A 27,785-nucleotide genomic window follows, 5' to 3' on the forward strand; every position below is an offset into this window, starting at 1 on the left:
TTTGAGGGGTAGCCCAAGTTACAGCTGCACAAATATCATTCATTGAAGCCTTTGCATGAAAAGCAACAGAAGTTGCTACTGACCTGATGGAATGTGCTGACTTTGCTTGGTAGAGGAATTTTATTTCGTTGGTAAATCAGTGATGTACAGTTTCTCAACCACCTGAACAAGGTTATTTTTGAGACAGGGTTTATCAATTGTGGGCCTGAATAGGACACGAACAGCTGGTCTGATTTACGTACTGACTTAGTTCTGTCCAAGTAAAAACGTAACTGTACATGAACATCCAGCAAATGAAGACAGTATTCAACTTTGAAGGTTGAGGAAAAAGACTGGAAAGGTTAATTGTCAAGTCTGAGATAACCTTGGGCATTAAGGATGGATTAGTCCGGAGTGATACGCTGTCTTTATGAAATACCATATAAGGGCATTTAATACACAAAGCCTGAAGCTCTGGAATGCATCTGGCTGATGTGACAGCTATCAAAAATAGAGATTTCCAGGACAGGAACTTTAGGTCGCAAGTGGAAGCAGGTTCAAAGGGTGATCGCGTGAGGGATTGTAGTACTAGTGTTAAATTTCAAGGTTCGATGGTTTCCCTGTGGGTGGTCTGATATGCAAGACACCTCTTAAGAAAGTTTTGCAGAGACGATGGGAGATTAGCGACGAGTCTTGAAACCCATTATGGAAGTTTGAGATAGCAGCTAAGTGTACTCCAATGATTGTGGCTGCTGCTCCTGAATGGGGAAGACTTGATAAATAATCCAAAACCACACTAACAGGAACTGAACAAGGGTCTAATTGTCTTTGTCGGGACCAAATAAGAAACCTCTTCCAATTGCTGATATAGATTTTACTGGTGGATGGTTTATGTGAAGCCAGAAGGATATTACACAATGGGGAGGTAAGATTATTCTGCCTGGCGATTACCAAAAGTGGAGAAACCAAGCTGTCAGCTTGAGACCGGAAGTGTTTGGGTGAGTCAACCCTTGTGGGTGTGAGATCAGTTCTGGAGTTGGATCCAGAATCCATGGGTGTTCTACTAGATGAGGCCAAAGGAAGGGAAACTGAACTTGTCGTGGCCAGTAAGGAGCAATGAGGATTACTCTGCTTCTCAAATGAAGGGGTTTCTTTAGAAATAGGGGGATCAGGGGGAAGGGATGGGAAAGCATACAGAGGTCCCGTGGGCCAATCGTGAATGAGAGCGTCCCTTGGGAACCCACTCTGTGAGGGAATTAGGACGAAGTAGCTGCTGCATTTGTGGTTTGCTGGAGAGGCAAATAGGTTGCAGCAAGGCTGGCCCCTGCAGCTAAAGATCTTTCCTGCAACAATAGGATTGAGGGACCACTCGTGAGGCAGTAGGATGGATCTGCTCAGCTTGTCTCCAATCACACTGGAACTCCCGAGAATATGCATTGCAATTATAAAGCATTTGGAAGCTATCGCCCATTGCCAAATTCTCATGGCTTCTCGACACAACAGGTAGGACTTACTTCCGCCTTGTTTGGTGATGACTACTGACATGTTGTCTGACTGAACAGCAATGGTCCCTGATGGAAAGATGGATTGAAATGCTTGCAACGCTAGAAGCACTGCCCTCAGTTCTAGGACACTAATATGCAGGTGAGCCTGCCCCCCACCCTATCAGGGAAGCGTCCATAGTCACTGTGGCCCAGGGCTGTTGTGGGTAAAAGGGTGACTCCATTGTTGTTTGCATCGCTGAGTTATCCATATTTGAAAGGACAAGGGATGTTGTAAGGGGTACCAATGTGTTAAAAGGAGCCATTGGAGAATTCTCATGTGTAGTCTTGCCAAGGGCACCCTGGTAATTGACGCTGCCATGGAACCGATGAGCTGAAGGACTGTGAGCTGGGACTAGATTTTAGCAGAGTATCACCCGGATTTGAGATCTTATCCTGTGTAGTCTGTGGTCCGGGAGAGAAACTAGGCATGCATTTGTGTTGAAAATCACTCCACTAAATTCTAAGGATTGAGAGGTAATCAGGTTGCACTTTCCCCAGTTTATTGAGATTCCCAGAGATTCTACTAGTCTGAGTGTGTAGTTTAGTGCTATCTCCAGTAGCCGCTTGGTGGGGGCAGTGAGGAGCCAATCGTTTAGATATGGAAACACCCGGAATCCTTGTAGTCTACAGTGAGCTGTTACCACTACCATGCACTTGGTGAACACACTGGGGGCTGTAGAGTCCAAAGAGCAGCATGCGGAATTGAAAGTGATTGGCCCCTAGCCGGAAGCGAAGAAATCTTCTGGAGCATTTGTCCATTTTTATGTGGTAATACGCATCCTGAAGATCTACTGAGAATAGCCAATCGTCTTTTTCCAAGAAAGGGAGGATAGACTGAACCTTGACCATCCGGAATTTTTCTTGTTTAACAAATTTGTTTAGGATGCCGAGATCCAGAATTGGTCTCCAATATCCTGTCTTCTTTGGCACTAAAAAGAATCTTGAGAAGAATCCGGATCCTATCTGGTCTGGTGGGACTGTCTGGATGACTCTTTTTTGAAGCAGCTTTTGAATTTCTAGCGCTGCTGTTTCCCTTTGACTGGGTGGAACGTCGGGAATTCGACATGGTGACTTTGGGTAAAGATTTCATGGGATGTGGTATCCTCTGGTTATGCTCCACTGTACTCATAAAGCTATTGTTATTGTTAGGCAGGCAGAAAGGCGCAAGAAAAAACGTCCCCCGACTGCTTCCAGAAGAAAATAATCCGGCGCCGATTGGGTTGTCTACAGAAATAATCACTGGAGCCCTGGTTACGCGGATCCCCTCTGCCCCTGTAGGGGTGCCTTCCGGATGAGTTACCCCCTCTGCCCCGGGGAGTATACTCGCCACGTGTGTCACGGAAAGGACCCTGCGATTTCTTGCACCACATCTTTCCACTCCTCTGGTTCCTAGTGTATGGATGCTGAGGAGTGAAAAAACACACACCCACGGCAGACAGGGTCTTGATGTCCTTCTCACACCTGGCCAATGGTGTCTTTCAATTTTGGGCCGAAAAAGGAAAAAGCTTCCACTGGAGCGTTAAGGATGGAAGACTTAAAAGGGTCCACAAAGGCGCATCCAGGTGTGACGTCTCATGATGAGACTGAACCCACTGCTCCTTCAGTGGGGTGAGAAATTAGATGCATGGCGGATTTGGATATGGATTCCAGGGTAGCTAACTGCAAGGCAACTTTGTTGCAGACCTCGTCAGAATCAGCTCCTGCTATGGATTCAGAAAGTTCAGTGACTAAGTCTCAATGAAGCCTGGTGAAGTGTGCCAGATAATTCAAAGACCTAACACAGCAAAGGTCGATGATGCAAAGACTCGCTTCCCTAGCCCGTCCACCGCCCAAGACTCCCTGTCTGGGGGGTGGAAAATCTGGCTCTCCTCGGCCAGTTCCTTTTTTGTGGCAGCCGACCACCATTGCGTCTAATGGAGGACCCTTGGACCAGTGTGGGTGCTGCTCAGGAGTTGATGAAATTTTGTCTGGCCTCCATGGGATCAGTTCAGTGGTATCAGGACTCTTCCATGCGCACTGCACGATGAGCTGAACTAGCTCATCTGCAGGCAGGGTCACCCGAGAAGTAGAGGGTTGAGCATGAAAAGCCTGCAGGAACACGGACTCCTCAGAGGGATTGCTGGGCTTCCAGTCACCCCTCTGCTTAAGTATTTCAAGGATGTCTCCAAATGAGACATCATCAGGGGATGACTGTGGGGACCCCGCCCCTTCATCATAGTCCATGTCCTCGGTGAGAGACTCCTCAGGTGAGTCCACATGCTTTCTCTTGCATGTCCTCTTGTGTGGTACCTCTTCAGCAGGAGCTTCTGAAGAGGACTCTGAAGAAGGGGCACCCTGCAGTAGGGTATCCAGAGGCTCTTGTGCTCGATGTCCCAAAACAGTGGCTTGTGTCAGCTGCAGCTCAGAGGGAGGACATATCTGGAGTTCAGATGCCGACAGCTTGCCTGCAAAGGTAATGGCCCTCTCCACTGCTTGTAAAGCTTGCCCGCCAGAAGAGGGATGGGAGTCCAGAACAGTGAAGGACATCCTCGGAACTGGGGTCACACCCCGGTCTGACAAGCCCACTCCCATGGACAGAGCCTCAAGGGAACTCAGTGCTGACAGTGCTCCTGGAACCGTGGCAGACAGCATCGTAGAAAAACCCAGAGCTGTACCAGGTGCCAAGGAGCCCACAGTCCAGACATGAACCTGAGGATGGCCCAGCTCAGAGCGAGTCGAAGGCCAAAGGGGCAGCTCCGGATCCACAGTGAGATCCACTAGTGGTACCAAAGGTGTGGGATCCGAGAAAGGTGTCGGTGCCAAGTACTTCGAAACCTACAAAGAGGTCAAAGGAGGAGAATAAGCTGGAGTCCGTGGAGACAGATTCTCAAGGCCAAAAGGGAATGGGGTCTTAGAAGGTGTAGCAATTCCTCTGGCCATCATCAGCTGGTCAACAAGATGCACCAAGTCCAATTCCATGAGGCTCCTGGTCGATCTAGTAGATATCCCCGATGGGGACCCTGGCCATTTTAAAAAGGGCTAAATTACTGCCAACAAAAGGATCCAATGAAGAGGAGTAATGGGTCCATGCAGTATGGTCTATTGGCACCAATGTCTCGAGTTTAGAGACCTGTGTAGCAGGGGGGTCTAAACTTGGAACAGATACTGTGGGCAAGCTCGGTGCTGTGGATGTAATAGGTGTCATGGTCGGTGTGGAAGTCAAAATTTGCAGTTTAGGCAGGGTTGGTGCTGTAGACAGTCGGTGCCGAAATAGGCACTGACAATACAATGATTGTTGATGGTAATGAAGACGGTGCCGTAGAAGCTGGTTTTAACTCTGGAGCCGAAAGGGTCATTTTTGGAACTTTTGGTTTTGGTTCCTCCTTCCTATCACTGGAAAATTAAGAAGGAACTGAATGTGGTCTTTTTTATGCTCTTTATGCTCTTTTCTGGGAGGCGGTGAGCCCCCCCGACACAGTGATAGCCTCTGAGAAGGGTGTCTTAAGGAGTCCCTTCAGAATCAACTTGTTTCTCCTTTCATTAAGGATTCGAGAACTGAACCCCTGGCAAATAGTACAAGGAGGCCATACAAAAAGATGGGGAACTCCCAAACAATATACACATGTATCACTGTTAGGTATCTTATAACTACACTTGTTGCACTGTTTAAACCCTGAAGCTCCTTTTTTCTCAGACAACATACCACAATACACATATCCAATAATACTGAGAAAGGTAAAGAGGAAACTTTTTTTTTTTTTTTTTTTTTTTTGAAAAGGGAAGTAAAGAGAAGGAAAGAAATACTAGCAATGGTACTGAAGGATTATCACAGAGGTAAAGGGAAAGGGCCGTACCAACAATGGTACTAGAGATTACCGTAAGGTATTTGAGGAAAAAGAAACTGGAAAGCTACTCAAACGTGAAAATTAACGATAGGTTAAAGAGGGAGTTTAGAATGAAAAATAAGGTGAAACAATTCAAGAAAAACACTTTTATATGCAAAAAACTAAGTACTTAGCTGAGAGCTGCTTTGACACGGCTTCTTGGCTACGTGGCAAATGAGATCTCAGGTAACAGGGAGAAGGGCATTGTGGGTAAAAGCTTAGCTCGAGAGTTTTTTTGGCTGGCACAAGCTTATTACAAGGTCAACTCGGTTCTGAGGATGGAACCAACACGCCATCAATCAGGAATGAATGAAGATTAACAACATCAGATCATCAGTTCCATGCCTTTTTGCTAGGTGCCTTGCAACAGAAATGTTTCAGTCATCTGTTGAGTTTGGAAGTAAACATATCTATCTGAGGGATTCTCCACTGCTGGACTATTTGGACCTTCTGATGTAGCATCTACTTGTCAGGGTCTGAACAGGATCTGCTTAGAAAGTCTGCCATTGTATTCCATTCTGAAGGAATGTCAGCTGACAGAAGGAATAAGTTTTGATGTATTGCTATGTCCCAAGCAATCAGAGCTATTCTACAAAGGGATACAGACCCTGTTCCTTCCTATTTGCTTATGTACCACCTTACAGTGGTATTTGGGTGCAAACTATGTTTGGGGCAAACTTCAATTACTGTTGGTGAGACTGCACTATTAGGTACTAGGCCAGGAATTATAAATGTGATATACAGTGCAGAACTTATTTTGGGTCTGGCAGGTACTGGGTATTACCTGAGGCAGCAGTGTGCATTTATCTTATGCAATCCATGGAGTTTGCTAGGTAAAGATAGAACATTTTTAGTAGATTTCCAAGTCTTTCTTCTGTATCATACATACATGCATAAACACTTGCAAACAATCTAAAATCACCAACTGAACTACTGCATGTTTTTTTGAAGGTGGAAGGAAACAAGTGCACCCAAAGGAAAAAAAAAAAACAACAGGAACATAGGGAGGACATGCAGACTCCACAAAGAAGATACCCCAAAACAGGCAACAATGCTACCCCTTCACCATTGTGCCACTCCTTTAGGTAGGTCAGAAAACAGGGATGCCATCATTGTACTTTGATTTTAATTTCCATAGACAGAGATTATGAAGATTAACAAAGCTGTTCTTACATTGTGGCCTGGTCTTAATACATGCCGAGTTGTGGAAAGTAGCTTGTTATTCTGCTAGGTAGTTGAATGTCTACAGATGGACTAATTTTTTCAGGCATTTTGGATAAAGGGGATAGGATGGCTGTAGGTCTACAGTTTGCTACTCCAAGATATTTGCTGCCTCTAAGTTAGGAGGCAATGCATGATGTACAACTGGAAACATTAGGTATGCCATGGCCTTTGCAGCAATACTAAGACATTTTGATGGTAAGTTATCGATTGCTACAGAAGTGGGTTTGTTAAGGGGTTTAGTCATGCTTATACAGTGTAAATTAAATGTGTAGGCTATATTGCCTGGTGTTTCACAGGGGTAAGGGCAAGGTTGGGAATTTCTATCAAGCTGTTGAAGGTTATTGACTGTTGACTAAACACTGATTGCTGACCATTTTTTTCTTGTGGGTGGTTTGGTATTTACAATAGTCTTCCTGTAGGCTAGTGTAGTACTTCTGTTTAGCTTCATGGACAGTATTTTTAGTTTGGTTGTGTACGTGCTAATATTGCTGTAAACTGTTTGCTGCTTCTTTCTGATATTTTCCATGTTTTATCTAAACCATGCATTAGACATTCTGTTTCTGGTGGTAGCCACAAAAAGTTTTTGATACGACTCTTCCCACAAGGAGGGACTAGGGAGTTTTATATGATGATAAAGGTTTAGTTAGCGTGAACTGCTTCTTCACCTAGAGTTAAGAGTTTTTAATGGTTACCATTTGCTAGGCTTAAGGACAGTTACACAAGTTTCATTGTTGAACTTAAGTTTGTTTCTGATTTCTGACTACGTAATACTGGACATTTCTAAATATACTGACATGTTTCCATGTGGGTCTGGGTTGTGGCATACATTCTATAAAAGGTAACTTTACTTAGGTCAACTGTTAGCATCTAATACTTTCTTCTTCCAGAAGCTTTATTGTTCTAGTAGATGTCTGTATAAGCTGAGTGATTCTGCAGAGAATTTATTTTGGTACTCTCAAAAAAATATATAATACAATTACAAAGGTGTACTTTTTCTTGAAATACATATGCAGTGAAGTATGTCCCCAGATGCTGACACATCTGCACTATGAAGTATGCAGAGTGCTGCTACACATATTGACTTGTGTGTGCCAATTTTAAATGTATAGCTACCAAGATCTCAGCCTTACAGATTAATGGAATTTGTGCTGCATGTCAAGGTTAAACTTTTTTTTAAACAAATAATGGGTACACCTCCAGCTCTTTTCACAGTATGGCCATTACAGATTATATCACACCAAGCATACAGCATTTCCTCATCTTTTATGTATGATTTAAGCCATTCAGTATGAAAAATTGGGATACCATTAACAACATAGGTTATGAAGGTTAGTAAAGCTGCTCTAAAGTGGCCTGGGCTAAATTCAAGTAAGATTTTGCAGAGTCACTTGCATTTGGTTGCTGCAATTATGCCTAGGGTATAGAGATATGACCAGTTGTGCAAGTGTATTATTTTGTTTCAAAGACTAAGGGTATTTATATGGCAAAGTTTTTATTCCAGTAATACAGCACCAGAAAGCAGTAATGGGATTGTACAAGATAGAATTCTGAATGACAGGTCCTGGGTTAGGGTGAATTTCTTCGAATTTATGAAGTAATTTGGATACACAATTACAGTGTGTTTTAATTTTTTCATAGCAAGGTTTGGATCTATGTGGTTTGCTTATTTGTAAGTTATTTATTAGCTCATGTTTTAGTATTAGGTAGTCTTCTGTGCCACACTTGAATATTTGGAAATGGACATTTGTAGATGTGAGGATGTGTGCTTATGCGTGTATGTGAGGGTAACAACAGTATTATTGTAAGTGATAGTTGACAGTTAATGAGTATCATCAGAAGGAGGAGGAAAAACTACGTAATACTAGATTCTGTGCTATTTTGAACAGGTAATACTTGTTTTATGATTGTGTCTTTCTGTCATCTTGTTGGTCTGGATGTTGCTCATTTTCTAAGTTAATGGTAAGTTAACTGCAAGATCGCTTGTCACTTTTTATAGTGCATTTGCTTGATTACTTTTTTTTTTAAACACCTTTATTGAATTATCACTTGTGACAAAGGCAAATTTACATTATACAACAATAATCAAGCTATTAACAAATTAACATTAACAAACATTACACTTCACATATATTGCAATATATAATAAAATCTAAGCAGCATTGCGTAAATTATTCAGTTCCTGCCCCTTTTTTAAACAAAATCTTTATTAAACTATCACTTATGACATAAGAATTATGCTTTTAATAGTTACATAATGAGTTCAAATGTTACTGTGGTTCATACTGAAGAATGTAAGTATGTACTAGGATGAAACTTTGAGAGAAGTGATTCTGCAGGTTAAATGTATGAAAGTAAGTGTATATTGGGGATGGACTCAGTTTAAGGGAAGTGGTGTGATGGGGAATTAAACAGTGAAATACATAACGATGAACTGGGACCGATTTTAACTGGATGAAGGAGAAACCCACTATAAAGGGAAACATGTAGGGGTGGGAGGGAACATATGGATATAATTTAGTGTAGCCAATCAACCAGCACATTTCTGGGGTGACATGGGGAACAATGCAACCATAGGGAGAACAAGCAAACAGCAGAAATAGTTATTAGAACTCAGGACTGAACCTCAGATTTTGGAGCTGCATTGAGGTGCCCAAAATCCATATTGAATTATCCAGATGTTTCTTTTAATAAAGACTATGCTCAGATCACATGACACTGAGAATGAATGGCCATTTACAGAATTCAAAAAACACTGATGAAGGCTTATATAGCCGAAATCAGTATGTGAATGTGAATATGCAATAAAGTGCTATAATCTGGTTCCACTAAGACTGCTGGCCTGTTCTGCTTTTTGCATTTACAGAATTCACCATAATCTGTAACAGGATTTAAGTTACCCACTTCTAAATCTGAGGGGACATGGTTTATACATTTCAGTGCCTATAGTCTGTGAAACAAAGCTGTCTACAGCTTCAGGCACAGCTATGTACACTAATCTTGCCTACAACAGCCATCTCTAAAACCTGCCTAAAGCCCTACCAAATATGGCTATGAAGACAATTGCCTCATGTACACAGACAACCCTCTCCTCCTACCACCCAACACTACAACCTGTGAGAGATGCACTTACATAGCCAAAATGGAAGCAAAGCTCTCTCCACCCAAGATTGTGCTAAATAGTCAAGAGGAGAAGGTTAACACCCACACTACACCTCAAGCAACACATAGCCCTTCTAAACCCGCACCACCAACACCCACATATAGCAACACTAAATCCACATATGCAGAGACCCTTAACTGTAACCTGCCCAAGCAACAAAGACCTCTGAAGCTGAAACGCAAACAAACACCAATCACAACCAATGTGTCACATAGTTCACAACACCAGTGTGCCACCCAACAACAGCCCCTAAGGCAAGACAATGTACCTAACACTTTAGTCATACGTGACTCTATAGTCCGGCACACTGATGTCCCTCTCACCAGGTTGAATAAGGAGAAAATTACAGTCAGCTGCCTGTCGGGTGCCAGGATCCGCCACATAACGCATGCACTCAAGTCACTCCACAACAAGTACAAATATGACTCTGTCATTGTCCATGTTGGAGTGAATGACTTGAGACGTACGTCCCTGGACTACATGAAAAGAGACATGGAAGAGCTCTCGGATCATGTGGCCCAGGCAGGTATGACCCTAGCCCTGAGTAGCATCCTGCCTTCGCCCAGAATGATACCACAATATAAGGATAAAATGATTGACTTCAACAACTGGCTAAGCTTATGGTGTCATTCAAAGGGGATCCAGTATCTGTCTGCCTGGGATGACATGATTGACAGACCACGATGCTTTGCCAGAGATGGTCTGCACCTGTCGCCCCTGGGATTCAGGTTACTGGCTAAGGCTCTTGCCACCCCTATAGTGCCTTTTTTAGGCAAACTTCACAGGACAAAACCACCACCGTAACAGGTACAAGCATGCAAAATCTGAAGGTAATGCTACTCAATGCTAGAAGTCTAAACCTCAAAATGCACTCTCTCGAGGCACTCCTAAAAATGGAGAACATCGATATCTGTGCAGTAACTGAGACCTGGTTCAAAGCTCCAGAGAGCACCCCTGCAATACCAGGCTACAACTCTTACCACACTTTTCGGCCACCAATCCAGGACCGAAACACTAAAGGTGGAGGAGTGTCAATATTCACCAAGGATATTCACACCACCAGGCTAGTTGGCCAACACAATGTGTCTGAAATTCTCCAAGTGCAACTAACACTAGGTAAGACTGCAATCCAAATTGTAGCTTGCTACAGATCCCCCACCATACCCCAAGATTCTCACTACACCTTTCTAAACATACTGGAAAATATTAAGATAGAACCAAACACCCTAATACTGGGTGATTTTAACTACCCTGCCATTAACTGGGAAAACTACTCATGTCCCAACACCTTTGGGCAACGGTTCTTGGAATTCATAAATTCCAACGCCCTGGATCAACTAATCCATAGTCCCACCAGGGGCTCCAATATCCTAGACCTGGTCATTACCAACATGGCAAATCAATGCTCCATACCTATGGTCACCCCTCGTTAGTCAGGTTTGACCATAAGCTAATCACCCTTAACATCCACATCCCACCCCACCCCCAGTAAAGAAACCACCATAAACAACTTCTCCAAAGCCAACTTCATGCTACTCAAGTCAGAAGTGACAAACTTCATGAAACCCATGCAGACAGGAACTGAAAGTTCAACTGCTGAATCCTACACTAAGGCACTGTATGAGCACATCCACTCATGCATGAATCGTGCCATCCCAAATAGAACCAAAATGCTCTCATCCAAAAAAAGGAAGCCAATCTGGTGGTCCCCTGCCATAAACAAACTTTACAACAAAAAGGAAGAAACTTTTGCAGAAAAGAGGAAAATCCCAGGATGCAAAAAACTCCCTTACTAGCCTCAGTAAGAAACTGAGATGCCTCATAAAATCCTCCAAAGCTAGTTATGAAAATAAAATTGCCAAAGATTCCAAAGACAACCACAAAGCATTCTATAACTATGTCAAGAATCTAAATGGCAATGCTCAGATCTGCTCTGAGCTAAAACAGAATGGCAATAAATATACTGATCCAAAGGATATTGCCAATATCCTGGCAGATCGATTCAGTGCCAACTTCACCCCCTCTCACCCCTTAAATGGCCCATCTCAATACCGGAAGATTGCCAAATTCCAGTAATAACGGCCACACAGGTACAAAACGCACTCTCTAAAGCCAAGAATACAGCATCCATGGGACCAGATGACATTCCAGGCTGTGTACTACATGAACTACAATATGAACTGGCACCTCACCTAAGTGTCATGTTTAATCATAGCCTCACCTCAGGTTTCGTGCCCACTGAGTGGCGCAGAGCTACAGTTATCCCAATCCACAAGGGGGGATCCACCTTGGATCCCGGAAACTACGTCCCATCAGTCTGACAAGCCTTATCTGCAAGGCCATGGAGCGTATTATCATGGAACTTATAAACAAAGACATTGGCAACCTTCAAACACTGGACCCCACCCAGTTTGGGTTTGTGAAGGGCCGATCTTGTCTCCTGAACCTGATTGACTTCTTTGAATCAGTCTCCAGAGCCATGGACAAGGGTAAGGTGGTCCACACAGCCTATCTAGACCTTGCCAAGGCCTTTGACACCATCCCCCACTCTGGAATCATAGATAAACTTACTAAGTTGGGTATTAATCCCTATGTCACCCAATGGGTTGCTAAATGGCTTACTGATAGAACCCACACTGTAAAAGTAGCCGACTCCAAATCCAGCTCCAGACAAGTGACAAGTGGAGTACCTCAGGGTTCAGTCCTGGGGCGCTCTTGTTTGGCATCTACTTCTCTGAAGTACAGGTCAACACTAAGGGACTCTAGCTAACAAAGTTTGCAGATGACTGCAAACTGGGAGCCATTATTTAATCCCCAAATGATGTGGATACTCTACAAAAGGGCCTTACAGAAACAGATGCTTGGTGCCAGAGCCATGGGCTCAAGCTCAATGCCAAGAAATGTATTGTTATCCCTTTGGGAAAAACATGTATCCATGAATTACCATATAGGTGGCAGTACACTAAACACAGAAAGTGTGATAAGAGACTTAGGGACACAGGTGGACAGTGGTCTCACCTTCGATAACCACATCGCCACAACAGTCAGGAAATCCTTCTATGTGGCACACCTCATCACGAAGGGCTTTTCATCCAGAAAGAAGGAGGTCATTGTCCCACTGTACTCATCCCTCATTAGACCCATTATAGAATACAACGCCCCATTTGGTATGTACCTCTCAAGACATCTGCAACAACTGGAAAGGCCTCAGAAATACCTCACTAAAAGAATCACAGGCCTAAAGCAGATGCCCTACGCTGACCGCCTTAAAAAACTCCAGCTATACTCTGTCGCATATCGTCTACTCAGAGGCGATCTCTGCTCAACATACAAGGCCATGTCAAACCCAGAGCTGTTGGACATGCTACACAAAGAAATCCCAATCCCTCAGAGCTACACGCTCCAGGGATCTAAACCTTGTCATCACAATAAACAAAACATGCTGGAGGGATAGGTTCCTGACCCAGAGACTCCCCAGACTCTGGAATAGATTGCCCATACATGTCAAGCAGAGTGCCTCTTTGGACCTCTTCAAGAGGAACCTTGACGATTGGATGGGAGAAAGGAAATTCACCCCAGGGATCACGTCAGTCGCCCTGCTAGACAGGGGTCCAGGAAAGTAAATAATGTGGGAAGAAACAGCCAGGGAATTGTTATGGCTAGGCTTGTATAGGCCCTAGGGCTGATAGCCTAGTACCAACCTATGAACCTATAAGACGGCATAGCTATCAGCATGTCAAAATTACATCAGCCAAACACAATGAATTAATATACAATTCCCTATCTTTTTCAGTATTAAAAGACCCTGTCTAGAAAATCAAGCTACATCAACACGTAGCCTTCATAAGCCCACTTGGCATATAAACTGGAAAAATACTGACAGAGATGTATGGAAACCAGCACTGCAAGGAGTACAAATATAGAGTGAACAACTTTTTCTGCTCATAGGTGCACCTGTCCTGTCTCAAAGAACATGTTACTAATGGATGACAAAGAAATGGAAGTCTGCAAAAGTGATACATTTTACAAATGATAAGGGCAGTAGGAAAATTCTGGGGAATTATAAGTCTGTTGAGTTAAACGTGAAAGAGAATAAAGTCATGAAGGAGATCCTGAGATGAAAGGTTAGCTGCTTCCTTACACTACAACAATCTCTGTGACAACTATCATGGTTTGTGGCCAGAAGGCATTGTCAGTCAAACTTGATTCAGATTTACAACTAAGCTACATGATAATATGACAGCGAAGTACATACATACACACTGCCTTTCTGGACTTGGTAAGGCTTCTGCGTTGGACTTGTACAGACAGCTTCTATGAAAACTGCGGAAGCTGGACACAAGACCAATACTAAGACAACAGAATGCAATATAGGTTAGACAGGAAGATAAACAGGGTTGTGTTGAAAACAGCGTAAAAATACAGGGAAACAACTGGTGGAGTACCACACGGGATAATCCTGGGTCTACTAAGCTTCAATGTTTATTTCAGATATATATTAACAAGAACAGAATCAATCGCTGTAAATGACAAAAATATGTGCAGCAGCAGACGATGAGGAGGAGGAACACACTAACCAAAGACCCCGAGAGAACTGATGAAGACAGAAAGATGACAACTGAAGTTCAATGCAGACAACTGTAAAGTACTACACATGGGCCACAAAAACCCTGGAATAAAGTGGAAGTGATGGTAAAAAAATGCAGGCAAAGAAAAGATAACACGTGCATCATATTTGGACTGCACCATTAGTATAAGAGTGAAACAGCCATGCCAAGGACAGACTGCAGAAGCCAAGTTGCAATCCTGGTTAGGCCATACCTTCAGTACTGCATGTAGTACTGATTTCTCCTCCTTATAAGGCTCACCAAGCTGGTGGAAAGAAGTCAGAGGAAATAGGAAATACACGATAAAGGTCTGTGAAATAGCATGGAGAAGGTATGACCACAGATCAGAGGAAATGGAGCTCTTCTCACTAGAAAAAAAGAAAGGTAAAGCATCACACAAAACAAATAATGTAGGACAGACATGAAGGGGTCACCAATGTGCATCAAGGAAGGGGAAGGAGGAACATGAAGCAGAATGCAGAAGGTCAAATACTGCCCTAGATCTGCAAAAGAATATTAACTGACTACAGTTTCTTTCTGCTGCTGAACAATGTAATTTCTTACACTTCATATAATTTAACAAATAAAAACGTACCAATTTTTCAAAAAGTATGTAAGCAATGTTTGCCATTTAATAACTGGAAAGTGGTACAAAACTGTCAAAAAAGTAGGTGCAGACAGAAATGTAGATAAGTAATAGTATCAAAGCAGTAAGAATAACTGAAAGGGACACAGTGTTATTGCTGGTTTTATGTAGGTTAAGTTCTACCTAACAATGATGGAATAGTATATAGAAATGTGTAACCTTGCACAGGGAAATGTTTGAGTACAAGAGGAACCAAACCAACAAGCCAGAACAGGACTAATGCTTCTCAGTAGAAATCTGTCTGTTGGGACTAACACTGCAAAAGGCAAGAATTCTCCCATATGTACGAGCCTTCTGATATCTCCATCATGACAGGAATGCAGATGATGTATCCTGCTTGAATTCAGTTTTAATTGGAGCATTATATTTAAACAGATTTCTAAATAGACTTTGCTAATTCCCAAGAAAGAAAATAGCATCTCAGTGGGACCATGGGATTTCAAAAGCTGATAAACCATAAAGAAAGTGTACATATAAGGTATGATTCTTTAGCTTAATGGTCTGTTAAACAAACTGGGGAGAAAGCAACAACACAGCAAAAGAACAACCTCATCCACCATTTTCACGTGTTGCACTTTCTATTTCTCCCCGCAGAAACATACCTTACATTTTTAGAGTTTAAAAAAAGGAACAAGTCAAATCAAACAAATAGTATAGGGTACAGTATTAGTCAGGCCTATTTTTAATAGCAACTCTGAAGCAACCAGAAACTACAGTTATCTGGCATCTACCAATCCCTATGTGTGCCGGTTAACTGACAGTTTACTGTACTTTGTTACAACAGCTCTCATAAAAAAAATAAATAAATAAATGGTCCACACCCTCACATACTAGTTGGCCTCTAATCTGGGAACAGACTTGGGTTGCTGCAGTATGACAAGTTCTAAATGTCCTTTTACCATTATATACACTAATATAGAAGCAATAAAATGGAGGCAAATACATGGATGTGCTAAACTCTGGCAAAGGCTGGATATACGATGGTTCTCCGTGACAACAGGCAAGGTGATATCCCAAATGTAGTCTATGCTAGTACATCATTATACTTTATGCCTTCCAGTGAAGCCAGAACAGAAAATTGACAAATGAAAATAAACTCCCTTTGATTCAGCTCTATTCCATTCCTTGCTGCAAAAAAGCAGCAGACTCAACTTAAAATAACTGTCTAAGAGAACAAGCTAACTGGAAAGAAGACTTATAAAATAAAAGGGTACAGACCTAAAACCGAGACTTCTGAAGGAATTGTCTGCATGGTTTTCCTTACCAGTCTATGCATTCTGAAGAACATTATCTTTAAACCACAAATGGATGGATTTTTATACTTAGTACCTTCACAAAGTCCTTTCTCCAACATCTGGAAAGGGATTCAATACTGCAGTTAAAACATTTTCATGCATAATTATTTATACTGCAGCAGAAAGGATCTACATTTTCAGTTAACACCCTTAATAATAAACTCTCCAAACCACATTACACCGCACGTAGATGACTGCTTAAAGCAAATATTTTTAGTGTATTCTCTTCAAGTCTGATGGTATGGTTACTTTTAGTTCTTTTTTTTACCTTCTTGGTCAATGAATCATCTGAATCTGATGGCATTCTAGTAGAAACATGGAAAATAACTTCCACAGTAGAGGTAGCATAATACGGTGCAGACTGCCCTGTGCTGCCATTACGTTGCAGACCACCCATGAATCCACAGTGAGTTGAGAGATCAACCTAAGCAACAAACACAAAAAACAAGGTATCAAGCAACCAAGCTATGTAATACAAGTATCAGAATCTTTTAACTCAATTAGAAACAGAAAGTGGAGGATTACGCAATATTAACATGAAACACCCAAGTTTAATAGTAAAATCTGTACTTTTTTCTGAAGCCTTTAAGTATCACTGTTGCATTTTTACCAAGAAAGTAAAGTATTTTAAGACTGGGCAAATGAATTACAAAGCCCAATGTTTCTCCTTCAAAGTTTTAAAGATCATATGCAGAGTCCATCATCTCACTTCACATAACTAAGTTTCTCAATGCATTTTACAGACAGATACTTAAAAAACCTACAAAACATTACTTATTAGATGTTTTTATTAAAACCAACAAAATAATACTTCTTAAATATTTTTATTACTGAAAAACAGAAAGAAAAATTAAAACAACAGTGCTTCTTTTGGATCATTTTGCACACCTGATGCTTTCTCATCTGTGAGCCAGAACACTGAGAAGTACCACCGCAAAATCTGTGTTAATGTAAAATATCAGACCATACCGTTGCATTGGTTTAGTTCTCAGAATGTTAATGATGACAGCATAGTCTGACAGCCATTTCTGATGTAACATAATGGCAGAGATTCTACCACATTTTTTGATTAAAAAATGACTTTTTTTTTAATTAAAACACTTGGTGGAGTATCATGGCAGCCCATCTTACAGAGAAAACAAAATGATCTGTTGCTTTCCATGTTTAAAAGCATTTAAATTATTTAACTGTGCCACCCTAGGAACTATGTGCAGCTCAAACAGCAGTTCATCACAGGAACCTTTGACTGCAGCGATCACTAGAGCTTGCATAACAATGTCACTCTGTGTACTGGACAGCAGTAATACAAAGCCCAATGTTTTACATAACTGTCACATCATCTTGTGGGCTGTTATTGTCCCACAACTGTTCTGTGTTATGGGGCAGATGCACCTTATTCACATACATGTAAAGTTGCACTTTTCTTTTTTTATAGCTTGAAATTTTCAATCCTGCTTCACTTATGGTGAATAAAGAGGTTATGCAGTACATTGGAAGAGGACATATTTTAAATAAATAATCACACATGCATGAATATTACTTGTACTACTACAAAGATATACACATCATACTGAGATGCGAATCTACACCTGAAGAAAATTCATAGTGTGCAACTAAAAATGGATATGTTAAAGCTATCTTGATTATTATCTGGACGGAAAGTACGCTTGTGTAAGTAAATTTAACATAACAGTAGATGTTAGAATAGATCAGTATTGCAGTAGCCCAAGCTATATGGGATGTATCCTGCTGACGACTGGATATATGACCAGTATTCAAAAGTTGTTGGGTGCCTTCGTTGTGCACTGTATATCAGACGGAGCATGAGGACATGCTGGCATAAAGACACACCAGTGCGTCCCAAAATTCAGTGCTTTCTCGCTTCACAGGAAGTTGGAGATCGAGTCCAACATGGATACTTAAGTGCTAAGAGAAAAAAGGAAAAAATGGGGAAGAAGAATCTCACCCTGGCCAAAAGATAGAAAGTTAAGATGCAAAAGGAAATAAAAAAGGCAACAAAGATAAGGGGGGTAGGAGGGAGAGTGTTAGTACTGCAAAAGTGATCTAGTCAAACATCTATAGTTATGGTATGTTTACTTAGACAACTGTATTATGTTCATAAGATCTCTGCTGCAATAGCCTAAGTTACATGTTAAAATGACCAAAGTTTAGATATTTTGGGTGGAGGAAGAAATGTCAGAGTCTATGAGCCCCTGGACAATATCCTAGCAAATTCTGCTCTTGCTCTGGAGAAGGCCTCTATCTTACAATGTTTGGTAAAGGTGTGCACAGATGACCAAATTGCACCTAGAATATATTGAGTCCTCCTCTTTTCAAAAATTTGTAGAACTAACCAAAGCTCTGGTGGAATGAGCTCTGACCTGCAGAGGAATGGACTTTCCATGGTAAGAACGACAAAACTGGATGGCATAGAACAACAGTTTTGGAACTTCCAGTTTAACAATGGCTGCCCTTTCTTCTTACCTTCGAAGAAAACTAAAAGTTGATTTGATGCTCTAAAGTATTTTGTTCTATCAATGTTGTATTGGAGTTGCCTGTGGATGTCCACAGCATCTTGGACTCTCTTGCCCTTAATTTTTGGTTCAGAAACAAACACAAGGGAAATTCACAGACTGATTTTAAAGTGAATTGTGAAAGTACCTTTGCATGAAGGAAAGGTTAGTTCTTAAGGTTACCCCACACCTATGAAATATAAGATAAGGTTGTGTTAAGGAAGGCAATCTTTAACCTAGAGTCGAAACTTCATCTTGGCCTCACCCCACTCTATTACCTTTCTGTCTCTAGTTATTTGCTCCCAAAACATGGCATACTTTGACAATGTTCTCCATTAAATGCCATCCCCCTTCTCTTGCCTATTTTCTTTACCCCTACTTGCAGTCATCCGTAATGGAAAAATCTCCTTTTTCCATTCTTGTGTTGGCTTAATTTTTAAGAATACTTTCTACAACTTTGAGTATAACAGTATAAATTCCCACTCTCAACTTATGATTTCACCCCCCCCCCCGCATCATCATCACTTTTCACTCTGAATTATAACCTTCTGTTTGTGTTATGCAACAGCATAGCTCTAAAACATCCATCCAAATCAGATCATCCTAACCCACCTTGTTTCATTGGGAGGACGAACTTATCCCACTTAAGTCATTTCCTCCCAGATAAATTCCTTCAATTAATTACTGTCCACAGCTTCTCCCCTGGTTGATAAAGATATGCCTGACCTGTAAATAAAACTAAAGGGATTATAGACATTTTCACTGCTTCTGTCATATTAACCATATTCAAAATCAGAAACTTCCAGTTTCTGTTTTTGTGTTATCTTTTGTTTAGTCTCTTCCCACTTACCATTAGCTGCCACAGCAGAACCCTTTTAAATGCATACTAATACTTTTACATCTGTAAACGAAAACTCTGGTTATCAAAGGACAGGTGTAAAGCACATAGGAGCACCAACTTCCATGGTAAGGAAAATGCATTCATCTTCCAGGCGTACTTCTCAACTATCCAGATTTTTGATTCATATTTTTAGTCTGTTCTTCATACAATTTGTGGCAAATTCCAGAGGACTGAAGTCACTAAACAGTGGCACACATTTCAGTTTCAGACTTCAAATCATTCAGAAAATGCAAGTTAACATAAATTCTGTTATTCTAGCTACTTTCTATATTTATAAGAGCAATATTTAAAATATGTCCCTATTTTTGGGCCTTTGTCCTTTCACTACTTTAGGCTCTGTTCACATTTCTTGCACTAAGAAATTAACAGGTATGCTTCCAGGCCCTTCTGGAAGTTGCCCTGAATTATAATTTCATCAGCTGTATGTTGTTAATGGAGACAAACATATATATATATATATATATATATATACATATATATATATATATATATATATATATATATATATATATATCTATATATACATATATATATATATATATATATATATATATATATATATATATATATATATATATATATCTATATATACATATATATATATCTATATATACATATAAATATATATATATATATATACATATAAATATATATATATATATATATATATGTTTTCCAGAGGTGGATAACGTCCTGGAAGATCTCTATGGGTTTAACTTCCATTAGTGGGGTCTGTCCTGGACTTGCTCAGTGTGTCTGCCATAAAGAAGTTTGGTTTAATGGAATATAAGTAGCCTGAAGGGATAGATTATGCTGAAATGCAAGCTGCCAGGCTATCAAGGGTAATTTCAGAGGTGGCAAGACCTGGTCCCCTCTTTCTGTTTGTATACAACACCGCAGTAATGTTGTCTGTGACTGCCAAAGGATGTCCTGGAATCCACAAATAGTTCAGCATCTTCAAAGCATTCATCAATTCCATAATTTCCTTGATGCCTGTGTACTTTTTACTTTAAATAATAGATCTGAAAGACCTTGTACCTTGACTTCCTTGGATGTAGACACATAAGTGAAGTCTGAAACATCGGTGATTACAAAAAAAAAAAGGGACTGCGGGGTAGAAGATCTGGATTCAGAAGCAGTTGGTCTATCCACAAGTGAAGTTCTTTCTTGACAAATTTCACCATAGGGACTTGAAAAGACAGTGTAATAGTTGGTATTCTGTCCATACATATTCGAGAAACCACTGAAACTTTCTCCTGTGTAGCCTGGACCAGACAGTCAACACACCAACCAGGGGTGCAACCATACTGGATCTGGCCCTCAATAATATGGGAGGAGTGCTGCACACCCCCTACTGTAATGCCCTCCCTGGTAAGGTCAGACCACAAAATGGTCTCCTCTGAAGTAAAAATAAAACCTGGACCCCCAGCTAAACCTTGAATATTCAGGAACTATTCTAAGGTTAACATCCTGCTATTAAGTGAGAACCTGGCAAAATTTCAAGCCCCCCATAAACCCTGAGAATACTGATGCTTATGCAGAACTATTCACAGAAACTCTGTTAATACCTGCATAGAGGCAGCTGTACCCACCAGAAAAAAGTACAGAACTAACTCAAAAAACAAGCCACCCTGGTGGAATCACAAAATCAATAGGCTGTATAACAGGAGGAAAAAAAATCATGGCAAAAATTAGGAGATGCAGCACCCAGCAAGATAAAAGCACTCTCATCAAACTAAACAAGCAATTCAGAGGACAAATATAGTCTACTAAAGGCAAATATGAGGTAAGTTTGGCCTCCCAGGCTAAAGACAACCACAAAGCACTCTTTAGCTATGTCTGCAACCTAAAAGTAAATGCACAATTGTGTGCAGAGCTCATTGTAAATTGAGCCACCTATACTGAGCCAAAAGACATAACAAACCTCCTGGCTGATAAATTCAGCTCTAACTTTACCCTGCTCTCCCCCTCAACCTTCCCTCAGGTAATATCATCAAATATAACTCCCCCTACTATCCTTAATGGTCTCAAGACCAAGAATACTGCATCAATGGGCCCAGACAATATCCAAGGATGCCTTCTAAATAGCATGAAACATGACCTATCAGGGCCTCTGGAATTACTATTTAACAGTAGCCTCCAAACATGTTTCGTGCCTCATGAATGGAGCAAGGCAACAGTCATCCCACTGCACAAAGGTGGGCCATCTACAGACCCTAGAAACTACAGACCTATAAGTCTCACTAGTCTTATAGGTAGACAGTTTGTTTCTACCCTGCTTAGATTACTTTTGAATATTTAGTAATTTTGTATATTTCAAATTATATTAACATTTTTTTTTTTTTTTACTTAGGACGAGTTTAAGTTTGCTACTTCTACTACCATATCTGATCTTATTATACAGTAATTAACTAGATATACATGAACTGAAAATCTTCCACACAGAGAAGTTTCTTACACTGTTTTGTAAAGTTCTGAATTTGAGTGCACTGCACATCCCTCTGCCTTTATACCAGCATGCCTTTGTGCTCCCTCAGATGTACAGTGTGCATTGAAGGCAACAAAAAACTTTTGAATACTGGCCAAATGTCTGATCCTTTGCAGCATACACCTCATAGAACTTAGGATATTGCAACAGTGATCTAACAATGAACACCAATCTGAATGATGTAATATCATCCACTCTTAAATGGGACAGGCAAAGAAATGTAAGAAAAACAATAAATACGCATTCTATAAAAGTTATGTTAAAAATGTTTTTCACATTAAACAGAGATTGCAACTTGCTTGGACCCCAATGCCATGCAAAACAGGACAGTAACATTGTAATTTAGACAATGGAACTAACTACAGGGCAGGTCTCAAACTGGGCCTTTGCACATGCTCTTTCAACTTATTAAGAATAAAGAAGTTATGTACTCACCATAACGTTCCATCCGAGTAGGTACTTCATTTGTCTGCAACCTGTGGATATCGGATCCAACCTCGGATCTGAGCCGGCAGCTTTACTAGCTAAAAGATCCGAGCTCCTGGCTCCTCCCCTTTACCCATAATCCCCTGCTACATGCTCCCTTTCCTCAGATCGAGTTTGCTTAATCTAACAACTAAGACTCTCGACAGAGGACCAAGTAATGCCTAAACACATGAAACAATCTCAATCATGATCAGGAACCACGACAATGGTTAGGGAGGCATGGAGGGGGGGGGGGGGTCGGTTGCAGACAAATGAAGTACCTACTCAGATGGAACGTTATGGTGAGTACATAACTTCTTTATCTGAAATAGTTACTTCATTTGCTCTGCAACCTGTGGGACAGAGTCCCCAGCTACCTAAAACCTTGGGAGGCCCTCAAGGAAGGATATTCCGAAGCACCGCGGAGCCAATGGAAGCCCTACTCCTGGATATCATATCCAATTTATAATGAGAAATGAATGTATGGGAAGAGGACCAAGTAGCTGCTGAACATATGTCGTCCAGGGGAACCCTGGACCAGAAGGCTGCTGATGTGGCTATGGATCGGGTTGAGTGGGCATGGACTCCGATAGGAGCAGGTTTACCTGAGGCTACATACGCATGAATGATGCACTGTGAAATCCAATTTGCTAAGGTAACTTTGGTAATAGCTCTACCCAGAGCAGATTTGGCAAAGGACACAAACAATTGATCAGCCTTGCGAGTATCCTTCGTCCTGTGCAAGTAAAAACGTAGTTGTCTATGTACATCCAACTTGTGTAATTTGTATTCCCCTTTGTTCTGAAAGTTGGGAAAGAACACTGGTAAATTAATCGACTGATTAATTTTCCACTCCAAAGCCACCTTTGGTAAGAAGGAAGGGTTAATCCTGAGAGACACTCTATCCCTATGAAAGATTAGATAAGGGGGTTTCATGCAAAGGGCTTGAAGTTCCAAAACCCTCCTGGCTGAAGTAATAGCAACTAGAAAGGCTGTTTTCTATGATAAGAACTTTAATGGAACTGAGGCGACAGGCTCAAAAGGTGGGCTTGTCAATGCTTGTAAAACCAAAGTTAGGTCCCATGGTGGGACCGCAGTCTTAACTGGTGGTTTCAATAGAAAAATACCTTTCAAGAAGGTTTTGCACATCTTCGCAGAAGCTAAAGATCCCAGCCCATCCCCTACATGAAAATGGGAAATGGCTGCCAATTGTACTTTAACTGTAGATGCACTGGCTCCTTGATGAAAAATGTGTGACAGAAAATCAAGAACCGCCGGAACAGGGACGGTAAAGGGATCGAAGCCCTTGTGCTTAGCCCAGACAGAAAAACGCTTCCATTTACTACTGTAAATTTTCCTGGTAGCAGGCTTGTGAGCCGCTAACAGAATGGCCTTCACTGGTGATGAGATGCTGGGAGTCCTTGCCATCAGTGGAACTGGATCAACCAAGCCGCGAGCTTCAGGTTTACCAGGTTCGGGGGTTGCAATCCCGCAGGATGCGAAATCAGATCTGGAATGGGATCTAAGATCCATGGAGGAACTAAACTGTGAGATGGTAGAGAAGGGAACCAGATCTGGCAGGGCCAGAATGGGGCTATGAGGATAATTCTGCTCCCCAACCGACGTGCTTTCTGAATGAACTTCGTCATAAGAAGAAGGGGGGATAAGCATAGAGGAGACCGGGTGGCCAAGCATGAACCAAAGCGTCTCTGGGGCTCTCCCCTGGTGGGGGAAGTATCGTGAAAAACTTGCTGCACTTTGTGTTTGACGGAGTAGCGAAAAGATCGCAGCAAGGTAGACCCCATTTGAGGAAGATCTGTTTCGCAACTGATGTTTTCAGAGACCACTCGTACGGTGTGAGGATCACGTGACTCAGTTTGTCTGCCAGAATGTTGGACTGACCCGTAATGTGCGTTGCTACCAGAAAGCGGTTGGTGGATATCACCCACTCCCAAACTCTCATAGCCTCCCGACAAAGGGGATAAGATCTGGTCCCTCCCTGTTTGTTTATGTACCAGACTACCGCCATGTTGTCTGTTTGAACCACAACAGTCCCTAGAGGAAGAAGGTCGTGGAGAGCTTGCAACGCCAGAAGCACCGCCCTCATCTCTAGGACATTGATATGCAAAACGGTCTCTAAGGGGGTCCACGGCCTTGGACGGTTCTGCCCAAAGAATGCCCCCCCCCAGGTGAGAAGCATCCGTGGTCAACGTGGCTTGGGGTGGAGGCATCACAAAGGGTCTCCCTTCCCGCAGCTCCTGTGAGCGAAGCCACCAGAGGAGGGAGTCCCTGCAAGCCCTGCTCTGGGGAATAGGGGTTTTCAACGGATGTAGCAACAGAGACCATTGGACTTGAAGGGTCCATTGCAAAATCCTCATTCGTAGACGCACATGTAGGCAAAGACTGATTGCCGCCTGCCATAGAGCCTAGTGCTCTCAGGACCAACTCTGCCGATGGAGCTGAGTTCTGAAGGAGGGATATAACCTGACATGACAAACTGTTCACCCTGTCTGAAGTTAGTAGGGCCCGAGAGAAGTGAGTGTTCAATTTGGCCCCTATAAATTCCAGAACCTGCACAGGATGAAGAAAGGACTTTTGAAGGTTTACCGAAATGCCCAAACTCTGGGCAAGAGTTAGAGCATAATCCCTGGCAACAAACAGTTGATGCCTGTTGGAGGCGGTGAGGAGCCAGTCGTCCAGATATGGAAAGACCTGAATGCCCTGTTGTCTCAGGTGGGCTGCAACCACTGCCATGACCTTGGTAAACACCCTGGGGGCTGAGGTGAGGCTGAAAGGAAGAACCCTGAATTGATAATGACTGGCTCCCAGCTGGAAGCGGAGAAACCTCCTGGATTGTCTGTCCATCAAAATGTGGTAGTACGCATCCTTGAGGTCTATGGAGCACATCCAGTCGTTCTCCCGAAGGAGGGGGAGGATTGACTGAAGAGTGACCATCTGGAATTTCTCTTTGGGAATGAACAGGTTCAGGGAAGAAAGATCTAGAATCGGTCTTAAGTCCCCCGTCTTTTTTGGCACTAAAAAGAACCTGGAGTAATAGCCCAATCCGAACTGGTCTGGAGGGACGCGCTGGATGGCTCTTTTTTCTAGCAGCTTCGAAATCTCTGAAGCTGCCACCTCCCTTTGATCGGGTGGGACATCGGGGAGGCGCTTCATGGGGGGGGGGGACTTAGGAAGGGAATGTAATAACCTCGGGATATGATTCGGAGCACCCATCGATCCATCGTGATGGACTCCCAATTTAGTAGGTGCTCCGACAAACGCTCCCCCGACTGCCTCCAGAGAGGGACAGCTGGGTAAGCCCTCAGGGCTGTTGTGTGGGCCTGTCCGAGAACGGTTCTCTAGACCCGAAGTTACGCGGCCCCCCTCTGCCTCTGGGCCGGCTTCCACCTTATCCTCCTCTGTCTCTGAAGGACGAGGGGTCCGAAACTGGGCGGGACTGCTGAAACTTCCGGAACCACATCTTCTTTTGTCCCCTTTGATTCCTGGAAAAGGATCGCTGGGGATTAGAGAAGCAGACCCCAACAGCAGACAGCATCTTCCCGTCCTTTTCGCTTTGGACCAGCGTCTCGCAGACAGTCTTGCCAAAGAGCGAAGAACCGTCAAAGGGCGCGTTCGCAAAGGACGCCTTAAAGGGTTCTGCAAACTCGCAAAGGCGGAGCCAGGCGTGACACCGTAAGATGACCCCTGCTCCGCTAGCTCTAGTGGCTCCCTCTGTGGCATGGGAGAGTAGTCACATAGACGTGCTAGATATAGACTTTAGAGTGGCCATACGAGTCGAGAAAGTCCTCTTATCTTCAATCGTCATGGACTCCGTGGAGCTGCAGCATATTCCTTTATTAGGTCTCGCTGGAGTCTGATGATGTGTGCCATGTAGTTCAGCGCCCTTACAGAGAAGGTGGCTGAAGCGAACATCTGCTTCCCAATGCAGTCCAACATCCAAGATTCCTTATCCGGAGGATGGACCAAGGAACTCTCATGTGCGAGTTCCTTCTTTGTGTCAGCTGCCACCAACATGGCATCCACAGGTGAACCCTTAGACCAGGCCTGCCTATCAGGGGGAGGGCTAAGAATTTTATCTGGCCTTCTTGGAATTGGCTCCATGGTGTCCGGCTCCTTCTACGCCCTGGTAGTAATGAAGTCTACCAGGGGGTCAGCCGGGCGGGACACCCAGGAGGTAGACAGGCCTGCCTCAAACGCCTACAGAAACACAGACTCGTCCGAGGAAGGTTTTTGGGCAGACCACCCCCCCTCTAATTCGCAACATTTCTATGATGTCTCCAAAGGAGACATCCTCAGGGGGTGACCTTGAGGAACCTTCCCCTTCATCCAAATCCGTGTCTTCTGTGAGGGAATCCGGGGAGTCCAGGTGCCTCCTTTTACACTTCCGTTTGCGAAGGACCTCCTCGGTGGGATTATCCGAGGAGGGCTCACCTAGGGGGTCCTGTTCCTCTAAGGGAACTAATTGGAGGGTCGGGGCAGGCTGTCCCAGTGGTTGGATGATGGAGGATAGACCCAAATGCATAGGGGGGGGTGGGAGGATCCGTCGCTCGGACCGGGGATCTGGAAGGTCTCGACAGAACCCTCTCCACAACCTCAAACACCGAAGGCGAGCCGCTTTCCCCAGGCTCCGAAAGCAGCCTCCTCGGCTCCGAAGTAGGGATCGGTGTCAGAGCCGACGTGGTCGGATCCGAGAGGGAAGTGTGCTCCGACCTGAATGGCGCCGAAGACACACCCACCCCTACGGATCCGACGCTCGGCTCTCGACACCGAGAGCTAGGATCAGACACGCTCGTGGGTACAGTCGACGTCGAAGTTACCGGAACTATCGGCATGGACAACTCCCCGGTTCTGAAAGGGCCTGGATTCGATGACTTCGAAACTCGAAAATGGGTTGGAGAAGGAGCTATTGGGGCAAAAAGAGGGGCTGCTCTCCCCCCGGGGGGGGGGGCAGGAGCACCCCCATCTGCATCTGAGTCTGCAAAAATCGACGCATCATCCGATCCATGTCCGCGTCGGTCAGGCTTCTTGTAGATCTAGAAGAGGTCGTCGAGGCTGGCCGGGAGGGCCGCCTCGACGACC

The 27,785-nt window shown here is 43.0% G+C and overlaps 1 protein-coding gene across 1 annotated transcript in view; it reads right to left on the reverse strand.

Moving 5' to 3' along the window:
• Window positions 1–27,785, reverse strand: part of RALGAPA2 (Ral GTPase activating protein catalytic subunit alpha 2) — a 4,189,194-nt gene that overhangs the window by 1,408,199 nt on the left and 2,753,210 nt on the right. The window contains exon 35 of the mRNA XM_044060158.1: window positions 16,587–16,742. Coding sequence (XP_043916093.1) covers window positions 16,587–16,742 — 156 coding nt within the window. The remainder of the gene's footprint in view (window positions 1–16,586; window positions 16,743–27,785) is intronic.

This window comes from Protopterus annectens, chromosome 1.part2, assembly GCF_019279795.1.
Source record: "Protopterus annectens isolate FY-2018-M chromosome 1.part2, PAN1.0, whole genome shotgun sequence".
Lineage (NCBI taxonomy): Eukaryota > Metazoa > Chordata > Ceratodontiformes > Protopteridae > Protopterus > Protopterus annectens.